The following is a 12968-nucleotide window of genomic DNA, read 5'->3' as shown; positions in this document are numbered from 1 at the left end:
GTGTATTTCCCGCAGGAGGATTTTTTGGATGCCCAGCTGGGCACACATCCATCGCAAATCTCGAGATCAATTGTGGATGGATGGGACGTTCTGAAGCAAGGGTTTATCAAGTGCATCGGCACCGGAGAGCTTAGCCATGCTTGGAATGATAATTGGCTTCCTCGGGATTCCGCCCTGCGGCCGATCGCTTGCCGCAGCCAAGATCCACCAATGAGGGTGGCAGATTTTATCGACTCTACTTCAACATGCTGGAATTTGCCCTTACTCGAGGAGCATTTTTTGCCGATGGATGTGGAGATGATTACGGCTATCCCTGTTTGTACAAGGCAGATGGAGGATTTTTGGGCCTAGCACTTTGAGCGGTTAGGCGTGTTCTCGGTCCGATCTGCGTACAGAATGCTGGTCAATACAAAGAGGAGGAGAGAGGCGTGGCTTGATGGGAAAAGGCTACAGGCTCAGACCAGTCCGACGAAGAAAAGAATTGGACGGTGCTCTGGAAGGTGCCGGTTCCTTCAAAGTTGAGGGTCTTTCTCTGGCGCCTCGCAAAAACGTCGATCCCTACCGGCGATGTTCGGCATAGACACAATATGGGCCCCACAAGTGCCTGTGCGATATGCGGAGAAGAGGACTCATGGCGCCACTCGTTACTTGAATGCACCATGAGCAGATGTGTTTGGGCTTTAGCACCGGATAACTTGACGGAGCATATGGAACGCACGACGGAACCCGAGGCAAAGCAGTGGATATTTGCCATGATGTCCTCCCTGAAACATGATGAGTTTACTCGCTGCTTTGTTACTCTTTGGGCCATCTGGTTTGCTTGCCGAAGAGTGATACACGAGGGGAGCTTTCAGAGCCCCTTGTCGACTCATGCCTTCATCGAAGCCTTTCTCCGCGACCTGGAGTCGTCCTCTCTGAGGACTACTGTTGCCGGTGCCCCTCGCTCGAGGGAACAGCCCAAGCGCTGGTTTCCGCCACCTTCGGGACATGCCAAGATCAATGTCGATGCGGCACTATCAAAGCTTGGTAATGGGGGATCCGTTGCTGCTGTCTGCAGAGATGAAACGGGGTTTCTCCGGGGCTCGTCTGCTCTGGTGATCCCGGGTATTTCCGATCCACGCACGTTGGAAGCGCTTGCTTGCCGTGAAGCGCTGGCGCTTGCCGAAGATCTCCAAGTGACGAGGCTGCGTGTCGCGTCCGATTGTCTCGAAGTGATCAAAGCCATGCATGAAGATCATCGGGGACGTTTTGCCCCGGTGCTGAAGGAGATCAAGCAGACTTCGTCTTGCTTTCAGTCGGTTAGTTTTGTTCTCGAGCGAAGAACTTCAAACCTAGATGCTCATGGTCTAGCTAGGGCTTCGGCCTCTCTTCCAGTTGGTCGCCACACCTGGCTTCTTATTGCGCCAGATGTCTTTTGTATCCCTACTCGCATTTCTAGTTAAATAAAGTGGTGACTTCTCTAAAAAAAACCCGGTACTCTTGTGGATCAAGATGCTGATCGGTTTTCGCCGCCGCCGCCGCCTGATACGGAGAAAATTAGGGTTCCAAACTAAATCACAGCTTCGTCGCGCTGATTCGTCCGTTCCTTCGCATCCTGCCGCCATCTTGCCGCTGCAAGATGGGGAACCTCGGGTCCTCACGTTTTCAGAAGTTTTTAGCATTATGAGTTTTGTAATCTTCATCGGCAGCGCTATGGTGGAGGATGCATTGTTCTTTCTCTACTGCAGTGGTGCCTTATTGGGTAGTGCCATGGGGCAAGAGAGTTTTACTCATCGCGGATTCGACGTGTCCAATCTTGCGGATTTTGAGTTTGTGTTCTCATAGATCTATTCATATGGATTTGATGAGTTTCTGTTAGCGTATTATGGTGTTATTGTTGATTTGAATTTTTTTAGCTTTGAAGTCCTTCTCTGGCGTTCTGGCAAAGATCATGTGGTTCGACAACCTGTACCTTTAGGGGATCATTCTCGGTCCAAGTACGTTCAACGCTCAAAGCTTCCCATCTTTTTAGATGGACGACTCAAGGGGCTTTTTGAAACCTTTAACGGTAATCAACTTCGTGCAGGAGTGTGAGTGACGATGTTGTCGCTCCACTCTAATTGCGGTTCTTTTGCTGAAGTCTGAATAATATTTCGTGTTGCAAAGATTGATACCATGAAGAATATGTTTTTGAGATATTTCATTGTAATTCTTAGTCATAGGGGTTACTTTGTACTCAAATTAAGTGACTCAAAATTGTCCAAATATGGATGTATCTATGCCTAAAAAACGTCTAGATACATGTAATACAAAATCACTTAATATGGGACAGATGGAGTAATATCTTGCGTCTATGATCCGAAACTATGTACCTGTAACGGCTTTCAAGTTTGAATAAAGTTACAGATTATTCTAAAAAAAAGATGTTGGACAGTTTTCAGCAAGGTTCTCTCATGAGGCAAGATGCTGATCGGTTTTCAAGAAACTATGACTCTTCTCTTCTTAGGCTGTGCTTATCGAGCAGTTTCACGGAACCAATGAGATGATCTTGCGTTTTTTGGGTTCGTGTCTCATAGGGACTTATGGGTTTTTGCTACTGTGTCTCTCGGTGCTTTTATTGGCTTGATCTTTTGTGCCTTTTGAGTTTTCTGGTGTTCTGACGAAAATTTTGTGGTCCGACGGTCTGTGCTTTTAGATGATCACATTCGGCCAAAGTAAGTTCAACGTTCATGACTTACCATCTTTTCGGATAGAAGACTCAAGAGACTTTCTAAAACCTTGAAAGGTAGAGGTCTGATTGCAATATCTTTGCTAAGCCTTAGCGGTACTTTGTGTTGCGAAGATCGATACCATGGAGAAGATTTCTGTGAACATTTTAATGTGGTTATGTGGAGCTTAAATAAATTAGCAAATTACGGACGATTCTTAAAAAGAAGAAGCAAGATGCTGATGGAAGAACCGTTGAATGATGACCGGACGAAGAACCAAAGTCAACAAACGAACTCTTGTGCGCCCATGGAACCCCTGCCGTACGCTATTCGGCTCACATGGTGGATATGGCCATATGGGTCCGTCAAACGAATTTTCTCTCTGCCCCTGCGGGTTGGCTACCCCAACTTCTTGGACGGGAAAAGGCACCGTGAAAGTACGACTAAGACAACCAGTGCACAGAACATTAACGTTTCACAGTGTAAATTAGTGCTTGACGTGGAAACACGGTGCCCGGCTAGCTGCCTCCGCGTGCGTGACCCGCCGAGTAGTCTCCGCCGGAAACGCTCGTCTCTAGTCTGCTAGTCAATTTATCCACAGTCCATGAACGATAAATCGACAATGCAAAGGAGAAACTATCAATGCTCCAAGGCGTATCTTAAGTATGCCATTTACTCCTTGGAGCATTGATAGTTTCTCGAGTCTTCTCGTAATCACATGTCATAATTAACATAATCCGTGCGCTTAGTCCATTTGCTTTTCCCATTGCAAACTTTCCTGGTCGCTTCCAGCTTCCGAGCACCCAGGCCCAACAGTCAAAACGCTCTCCGGTGACGTCAAAGTGAGTACATATAGCGCCTCCACCGTTGCCAGGAACAGAAAGAAACTATACAACGACACGGCGGCTCGTCCAGCACATCAGCAAAGCTGCCAGGAGATGGACACCACAGCAGCAGCCGGTACTGACACTAGTAGTGGAGAAGCACGCCACCGAGGCGATCAGCAAGGAAAGGATGGACGGCCGGAGAAGGATGCGGCCCGGAAGAAGGTGCCGTTGCTCAGCATGTTCAGGTACGCCGACCGCCTCGACGTGCTGCTGATGGTGGTCGGCACGGTGGGGGCGATGGGCAACGGCGTGTCGGAGCCACTCATATCGGTCCTCTTCGGGAACGTCATCAACTCCTTCGGCGAGAGCACGAGCAGCACCATCCTCCGCAGTGTAACCAAGGTAAGCGACTGCTCAGATCACAGTGATCACTTCACTTGAAGAGTAAGTATCCGTTATAACAGAGAATGTTCTTTCTACAGGTTGTCCTGAGCCTCATATATCTGGGCATCGGAACAGCAGTTGCCTGCTTTCTTCGTAAGTATACTTTCCATTCTATTCTTCAAACAGTAAGTACATGTTACCTGTCATTCTGTCAATGAAACATTAGATGGCAAGCAATAACATGCATGCATGGAAAATTGGTTATACATTCAGTCGGGATATAACATTTGTAACTGAACTAAACTACAGAAGATAGTTAACCAAGTTATTTATAGGGTATTCTATAAACTTGCGAGAGAGGATATGAAATGAGCATTGAGCAATGATGCACTGGCACTGCAATACTCGAAGCAGTTCTCTCAAATTGTTTTACCTATTTCTTCGTTAGATTCCAAAGCATGAAATGGTACCCTTTTGTATTAACACACATCAAAACATGAATCACTTGTATTTGTATTAGAAGAAAGGGCCCAAATTTCACAAAAGCTACACAGCCACCATGGGTGGTGCTGGGCTGCCGGCCTGAAACAGAGAAAACGTAAAAAGGAAAACAAAATTTTATTCGCATGTGAATGGTAAACATACAGATACAGTGATCAGAACAAACCAATCATTATTAATGATCATGCATTCATCTCATGAGAACTACCAACTGCATTTCCCAATGATCTAGTAATATACTTGGTTAACTTGCATACTGATGGCAGAATTGCTAGTAAAAAAGGCTCACCCTTTATTTGTTCCAGAGGTGTCATGCTGGACGATGGCAGGAGAAAGGCAGTCAGCACGCATTCGTTCTCTTTACCTGAAATCAGTTCTGAGACAAGATATTGCTTTCTTCGACACAGAAATGACAACTGGTGAAGCAGTTTCTAGAATGTCTAGCGATACAGTCATAATTCAAGATGCTCTTGGTGAAAAGGTAATACTTTCATGAGAGTACTAAACAAATGAACACAACATTTTTGTCACATTCCAAGGCTGCACAGATTTGCAGGAACAAGTTAATGGCATGCATCAGTATTATCATTTTAGAAAATACTCCATAAGTTTTTGTGTTAGCTAAGTGTACTTCATACATTCTAGGCAGTAATGCCCACCTTGCGCTGCTGGTGCAGTGGTACTGACATTCAAGCATTCTCATTTTCAGGCAGGAAAGCTTGTACAACTCTCATCTGGTTTCATTGGTGGTTTTATAATAGCTTTTACAAAAGGCTGGCTTCTGACTCTTGTCATGCTAACGTCGCTACCACTAGTTGCTATTGCCGGTGCAGTGTCTGCGCAGCTGCTAACCAGGACTTCTAGCAAGAGACTAACATCATATAGTGATGCTGGGGACATTGTTGAGCAGACAATTGGATCTATAAGAACAGTGAGTTCAAGTTATACCAGTTATTTGAAATTAGACTAAAAGTACACCACTAGTCCATAAACTCGGAGTGAATGAACATTTTAATCCACAAACTCACAAAATGCACACATAACACCCTAAACTCATATTAGTGATAGACTTAGGTCCAAAAAATGGTTTGAAAGGGGTAAATTTGGACATGTGGTAGCCACGTCGGCATAAGCCAGGGCCACGGGTTGATGTGGTGCTTTCTCAGGGGTTTTTTTTCGCAAAAGTGATGTTCTTCTCTCCTTGTGCTCCCATAAACCCTTCATCTCCAGGATACAGAAACCAAATTGGAACCCCAAATTGACTTCAAATATCCCATGTATTCTGACTCCCATTCCCAGAAATCAGAAGGCATATCAACCAGAATGGCGCTTTTGCGGTAAAAAAAACCCTGAGAATGCACAACAGCAACCCCGCGGTACTCGCTTATGCCGACGTGGCTGCTATGTGTCCAGATACCCTTTCCAAACCGTTTTTGGACCATAGTGTATAAGTAATATGAGTTTAGGGCGTTATGTGTGCATTTTGTGAGTTCGTGGACTAAAGTGTTCATTCGCTTTGAGTTTATGTACTAGTGGTGTACTTTACTCTTGAAATTAATAACAATTATCTTCAGTCATTTCGGACTATATCAATTATTTGTTGAATATATGCCAAAAAATTATTTGGTGAAGCAAACAATAAGTAGCAACCTATCTCTTATAAACAGGTTGTTTCCTTCAATGGTGAGAAGAAAGCTATGGCAATGTACAACAATTTCATAAAAAGGGCATACAGGACTGTTATTGAGGAAGGCCTTATCAATGGTTTTGGCATGGGCTCTGTCTTTTGCATCTCATTTAGCAGCTATGGCCTAGCCTTCTGGTACGGTGGAAAGCTAATCATTGACAAAGGCTATACCGGAGGGACGATCATCACTGTTTTATTTGCCGTGTTGACTGGTGCAACGTGAGTTTCTGAAATCTTGACATTGCGAAGATATTGCTGATTTAACAATAAGTGACGTTCAGTGTAGCTAAGCCCTCAACTTATTGAAGGACCATTTGAATGAATGGAAATATTAAACATACATATTATTTTAAAATCCAGACAACCGTTTTGTCTTACACATGCCATCTAAATACATATGTTTCTGTAATCTCTAGAAGGAACTCTAGATGTTAGTTGTTTCTTTCAAGGTGTTACCTTTAGATATTAAAATAATACAGAGTATCTACTTATTTATAGTTCAGTGGTAAATAAGGGCATAATGTCATTGGCAGTGGTTGCGGTCCAGACTATTATTTATTTTCTATATATTTACAATAACTGACAAGATTAAGGACACCTCCTTCGCTTTGAGGGACTTTTTACAAAAATCCAAAAATACTATAATGACAATATATAAATTCTATCATAATCAAGGGAAAATAAACTTACTTTCGTGGGATCAGATTATCTAGCCTACCCCAAATTGCTTGGGACAAAAGGCTTAGTTGTTGTTGTTGTTGTTGTTGTAAAGAACTCTCTTGCTATGAAGATCCATCAAATTTGAACTAAGGCTGTAAACTACAATTATCGCAACCTCATGGGCCTCATGGGGAGGTCTTAAGGAACCCACAGAAAGCTATAGCAGTTATCGCTAGATATTTTGGACGGGAAATTGCATGGCAGGACCTTAAATTTGGCGGTCATATTCAGTTCCATCCATTAACTTGATAACTTGAAAAGCAGGACCTTAACCTGGCAGGCTAGTTCATTTTAGACCAATTTGGAGAATTCGGGCTTAATTCGGCCATGGCGTGGACATGGCTGACTCAGGAGGTCCTTTTCACAAATTTTTGTTCGATCGAATCTTCCTTTTAACCCCATGGAAACATGAGGTCTCGAACCCGCGGCCCATAGGGCAAAATCCCTCAAAATCCTGAATCAACAGCCAACCCTAGCGCCAATTCCCCAATTTTTCCCCAATCCTTTCTTTCCAGAAGCACCACCCGCTGCTCCGCCGTAGCAGTCAACACCGCCGTTCTCGTCACCACCAGCATTCAATCGCCTCCCCAGTTCCCTTGGTCGTTGCCGTTTCCGTGGACGCCACCAATGCCGGGCCGAAGTGGGTTCACCGGCGAGGCGGGCGACTCTATCATGTCCTGGCCCCGAGACGACAAGGGCATATCGTGGCCGCAGAGAGGATGTTCAGAGGATGAGGGAGGGGGTTTTCTGAAAACTATCACAGTTGCGGCCTCTTCCAAGCGCGGGCTGGACCGCGGGTTCAAGACCTAACTCTTCCACGGGGGTTAAACGGAAGATTCCATCGCCCTTAAATTTGTGAAACCCCCTTGAGCCGGCCATGTCCATGTCAGCTGCCAGCGTGGCCAAATTAAGCCCGAATTTGCCGATTTTGGACTAAAATGAACTGGCCAGACAAATTTGAGGTCCCGCTTTTTAAGTTTGCGAGTTAATGGATGAAACTGAACATGCCTGCCAAGTTTAAGGTCCCGCCATGCAATTTTCTCATATTTTGGAAGCAACCCCAAATAGCAATCATTATGTTTTAACTATTCAAATAACACTATTTTACAGTTGACAAGAATTAAAAATCTGCCAAGTAATAAATTAATACCATAATAACATGATGATAAGTGAATGTAAGTCTATAATGTCAAGCTCCATGCACTAGCCAACGCAACGAAAAGACCGATCTAATGAAAAGGGCTAGGTAATCCACTTCTTCACGTGTAAACTCAGAGGTATGGCTCAAGAGGCCAATACGTGGACGGAGGGGGCACCAGAAAGCCAGGACTCGAACTCGAGACCTTAGCTCTGTTACCATGTCAAGCTTCATGCACTAGCCAACACAACCAAAAGACCGATCCAATTGAAAGGGCTAGCAATCCACTTAACACTTCAACATGTAACACTATCAAATGCTAATTTGGGTAAACAATCATATACCATCTCCTCTTTCAACTAAGTATGAACAAATAATCATCATGTAATTTAGCAAATTATAAAATAAAATCATACTAATGGATGATGGCTGGCACCGATAATTCCAATAGAAATATAAAAAGACAAAAGCAGAGAAAAATGTTACTCCCTCCGTTCCTTAAAGAATGGCATATTAGCTTTCATTAAGACAAGGCTTTGACCACAAATTACTATGTTAAAGTGTGATTTATATGACATGAAATTACTATCACTAGATTCGTTATCAAAAGTACTTCATAATACTTGTGGTTTCATATCATATAAACCACACTTTAACATAGTAATTTGTGGTACATAGTAATTTGTGGTCAAAGCCTTGCCTTAATGAAAGCTAATATGGCAATCTTTAAGGAACCAAGGGAGTAGATTTTTGGACCCTTATTAGAAGAAACACTGAAGATTCAACTAGAAGATACAAGTTGCAGGGCATATGCAGAAAAGTTGATGACGCTATTATCTACATGCCACATGTATAAGTTTAACATATTGTAATTTATGTGATAACCAGCTTGTAGGCCTCCTTTTGACGGGAAAGCTTGTAAGCCCTCTGCAGGACGCTATTTATTCTTTTTACATTGCTCCATCTTCATCTTATGTTTTCCTCAGCGAGCGTAAATAGATGCAGGACTAGTAGTTACTAAATACTTTACTTCATGTCGACAAATAAACTAACCATTGCATATGGTATGATAATGTGCTAAACATGGCACTTTCCACTGTTCATAACAGTTCTTTAGGTAACGCAACACCATCAGTTTCTGCAATCGCGGGAGGTCAATCTGCAGCATACAGACTGTTTGGAACAATTGAGAGGAAACCAGATATAGATTCAGATGATACCAGTGGCATGGTTTTAGAAAATATCAAGGGTGATGTTGAGCTAAAGGATGTGTACTTTCGCTACCCTGCTAGACCTGGACAGTTAATATTAGACGGATTGTCATTACAAGTAGCCAGTGGTACAACAATGGCCATAGTTGGAGAGAGTGGAAGTGGCAAGTCAACTATTATAAGCTTACTTGAAAGATTCTACGATCCACAGGCTGGTGAAGTTATGATAGATGGAATCAACATCAAGAATCTGAGGGTTGATTGGATAAGAGGGAAGATTGGTCTTGTTAGCCAAGAACCATCGCTCTTTATGACCACCATTAAAGAGAACATAATATATGGCAAAGAAGATGCAACACTTGAAGAGATCAAGAGAGCAGCTGAACATGCAAATGCAGCAAACTTCATCGACAAGTTACCAAATGTATATAAGTAAAATTAGAATACTTCGCACAGCATCTGGAAATTTAAGCTAACAATGTTTTTGTTTCATACCAGGGCTACGATACATTAGTTGGTCAGCGTGGCACTCTTCTTTCTGGAGGACAAAAACAAAGGATTGCAATTGCAAGGGCCATCCTTAAAGATCCAAAAATTATTTTGCTAGATGAAGCAACAAGTGCATTGGATGTGGAATCTGAGAGGATAGTTCAGGACGCACTCAATAGAATAATGATAGAAAGAACCACACTAGTCATTGCTCATCGTTTGAGCACTGTAAAGAATGTTGACTGCATCACAGTTGTTCGTCAAGGGAAAATAGTCGAACAAGGTTAGAATCTCTTTTATATATAGTACTTCGTTCCCTACATTCTAGAAAATTGCTATTCTGCAACCTATAATGTTTTTGTCTCACAAACATATCCCTTCTATGCAGGTACTCATCATACATTGGTGAAGGATACAAATGGAGCTTACTCCCAGCTTATTAGGCTACAAGACACTCGTGGAGACAAAAGGCATAAAATACAAGATTCTGGAGTGCCAAATTCCTTATCAAAAAGCACTAGTTTGTCGATTCGACAGTCAATGAGTAAAGACTCTTTTGGCAATAGCAACAGATATTCCTTCAAGAACCCTTTAGGATTATCTGTTGAATTGCATGAGGATGAAAACACAGGCGGACAGAAAAAGGACGAGCTTACTGATCGGAAGGCCCTTAAGAAAGGACCAATTGGACGTCTTTTTTATCTTAACAAGCCAGAGTTGCCATTTCTTCTGCTTGGTTCTATAGCGGCAGCAGTGCATGGAATCATTTTCCCACTGTTCGGTATACTAATGTCTAGTGTTATAAAATCATTCTATGAATCACCAGATAAGCTGAGAAAAGATTCTAACTTTTGGGCATTGATATCTGTTGTTCTGGGGATTGCATCTCTGATTTCAATCCCAGCAGAATATTTTTTCTTTGGAATTGCTGGAGGCAAGCTTGTAGAGCGTGTCCGAATTCTGTCCTTTCAAAATATTGTGCGTCAAGAAATCGCTTGGTTTGATAATCCCTCAAATTCCAGGTATCATATTCAAATGATAATAAATAGTTTATATTTTGTCATCATACTTAGATTTACGCAAATACTAAGATTTTGCTTTACCACTTACAGTGGGGCAATTGGTACAAGGCTTTCAATTGATGCATTAAATGTCCGGCGCTTAGTAGGAGATAACTTGGCCATTATGTTGCAATCCATAGCTACATTAATCACTGGCTTCGTCATAGCTTTTTCGACAGATTGGAGGCTTGCACTGGTTATCACTTGTGTCATCCCTTTAGTAGGTGCACAAGGTTATGCTCAAGTGAAGTTCTTGAAGGGGTTTAGTGAAGACGCTAAGGTAGTGCATAACTGTGAAATTTATTTCCTGTTGTTGTTTGAGGATAAGAAACCCTAAGGACCCTTCAATCGTTTACAATGATATTGTGATCTTATTATGCAGGAGATGTATGAAGATGCAGGCCAAGTTGCAACTGATTCTGTTGGTAGTATCAGAACAGTAGTATCTTTTAGTGCAGAGAAAAGAGTGGTTACAACATATAACAAGAAATGTGAAGCTTTAAGGAAACATGGAGTTCGAAGTGGAATCGTTGGAGGGCTTGGTTTTGGTTTCTCATTGTTGGTGTTATACCTCACATATGCTCTATGTTTCTATGTTGGTGCACAGTTCGTACATCAGGGGAAAATGGCTTTTTCAGATGTTTTCAAAGTAAGAATCCCTAAATCATTTCAAGATTGCCTGAAAAAAAAAGATTTCAAGTTACCATTTATGTATGGAACTATACATATTAATCTTCCATAATCATTCGGAAACTCCTTGGATGTTTTTCAGGTTTTTTTTGCTTTAGCTTTAGCAGCTGTTGGGGTTTCACAAGCAAGTGCATTGGCGTCTGATGCAACAAAGGCAACGGATTCTGCCATTTCAGTTTTCAGTATCCTAGATCAGAAGTCCAAAGTTGATTCAAGTAGCAGTGAGGGCCTAACATTGGAAAACATTACTGGCAACATTGATTTCAGTAATGTCAGTTTTAAGTACCCATCACGCCCTGATGTCCAAATATTCAGTGACTTTACCTTGAACATTCCTTCCAGAAAGGTATATTTTACCTTCCAACTTTTTGTAGTCTTGTTTATTAGTGGTGCACTGAAATGCTTTTCATTGGAATAACTAACTATAAATGCAACCTTTTGGCATGAAATCAGAATACATACTTAAAAAGGGATGTGACTTATTCAGTTCCAGTGATATTCTTAAGCAACACCAGTCAAAAAATATATTCTTATGCAACCTTCAGATGCTTTATTTCACATCTGATAATTCCCTAGCACAAAAACAGTTGTGGTGTAACCTTTGTCTTCCTTTTCCACAGACCATAGCACTCGTTGGAGAAAGCGGAGTTGGCAAGTCTACAATAATTGCTTTACTGGAGCGTTTCTATGATCCTGATTCTGGTAGAATCTCACTAGATGGAGTCGAAATTAAGAGCATAAGAATTAGCTGGTTAAGGGATCAGATAGGGCTGGTAGGCCAGGAGCCGGTGCTTTTCAATGACACCATCCGTGCCAACATAACCTATGGGAAACATGGAGAGGTGACAGAGGAAGAGATCATGGCTGTTGCCAAGGCAGCAAATGCCCATGAGTTCATATCAAGCTTGCCACAAGGATATGGCACTTTGGTCGGTGAGAAAGGAGTGCAACTATCTGGTGGGCAGAAACAGCGGGTAGCTATTGCAAGGGCGATTATAAAGGACCCTAAGATACTGCTACTTGATGAGGCAACCAGTGCCTTGGATACAGAATCTGAGCGTATCGTTCAAGATGCATTGGACAGAGTCATGGTCAGCAGGACCACCATTGTGGTGGCGCACCGCCTCTCCACAATTAAAAGGGCTGATATGATAGCAGTCCTCAAGGAAGGTAAAATTGCAGAAAAAGGAAAGCATGAGGCCCTGATGCGAATCAAGGATGGAGCCTATGCTTCGCTGGTTGAACTTCGCTCAAATTCTGAGTAGAATTATGTTTCTTTTGACATTTCTTTGTTCCTAGCAAAACGATTTGGGAATATTAGTACTCCCTCCGTCCTGAAATAAGTGACGTGGATTTGTATAGAAAATGGATTTGTATAGAAAATCAATACAAATCCACGTCACTTATTTCAGGACGGAGGGAGTACATTTGTTGTGATTTGAGAAATGAAAACAAGATTGTAACAGTTTGTTTGCATGGAAGGCCTATGATTGTAGGTATGAGAGTAATTTAACCGATGCACTGACTGATTCCACCACAGGATTCAGCCTTTTCTTATAGGAACAAAGATTTG

General features: G+C 42.4%; 2 protein-coding genes and 1 non-coding gene across 4 annotated transcripts; 2 read left to right on the top strand and 1 right to left on the bottom strand.

Annotated features, from left to right (window-relative positions):
• Positions 1-3389: 3389 nt before the first annotated feature.
• On the top strand, positions 3390-4092 carry LOC112271134 (ABC transporter B family member 21-like). Its single transcript, XM_024460175.1, has one exon. The coding sequence runs from the start codon at positions 3626-3628 to the stop codon at positions 3953-3955; it is 330 nt and encodes a 109-aa protein (XP_024315943.1). The 5' UTR covers positions 3390-3625; the 3' UTR covers positions 3956-4092.
• Positions 3998-12951, top strand: LOC100842033 (ABC transporter B family member 4). Of its 2 annotated transcripts, XM_024460171.1 has the most exons (11): positions 3998-4106; positions 4689-4880; positions 5109-5330; positions 6067-6305; positions 9054-9579; positions 9654-9927; positions 10033-10666; positions 10757-10985; positions 11088-11354; positions 11478-11741; positions 12016-12951. In XM_024460171.1, the coding sequence occupies exons 1-11, from the start codon at positions 4092-4094 to the stop codon at positions 12658-12660; spliced, it is 3507 nt and encodes a 1168-aa protein (XP_024315939.1). In that variant the 5' UTR covers positions 3998-4091; the 3' UTR covers positions 12661-12951. The 2 variants fall into 2 exon arrangements, with proteins under 2 accessions (XP_024315939.1, XP_024315938.1); XM_024460170.1 differs by having other exon boundaries at positions 10033-10985.
• On the bottom strand, positions 5503-5810 carry MIR7759 (microRNA MIR7759). The gene has a single exon (NR_127048.1). It is a non-coding gene; the product is annotated as a microRNA MIR7759 (primary transcript).
• Positions 12952-12968: the final 17 nt, after the last annotated feature.

This window comes from Brachypodium distachyon, chromosome 2 (genome assembly GCF_000005505.3).
Source record: "Brachypodium distachyon strain Bd21 chromosome 2, Brachypodium_distachyon_v3.0, whole genome shotgun sequence".
NCBI lineage: Eukaryota > Viridiplantae > Streptophyta > Magnoliopsida > Poales > Poaceae > Brachypodium > Brachypodium distachyon.
The sequence above is the reverse complement of the archived record's forward strand: the minus strand, read 5'-3'. Positions and strand labels throughout refer to the sequence as shown.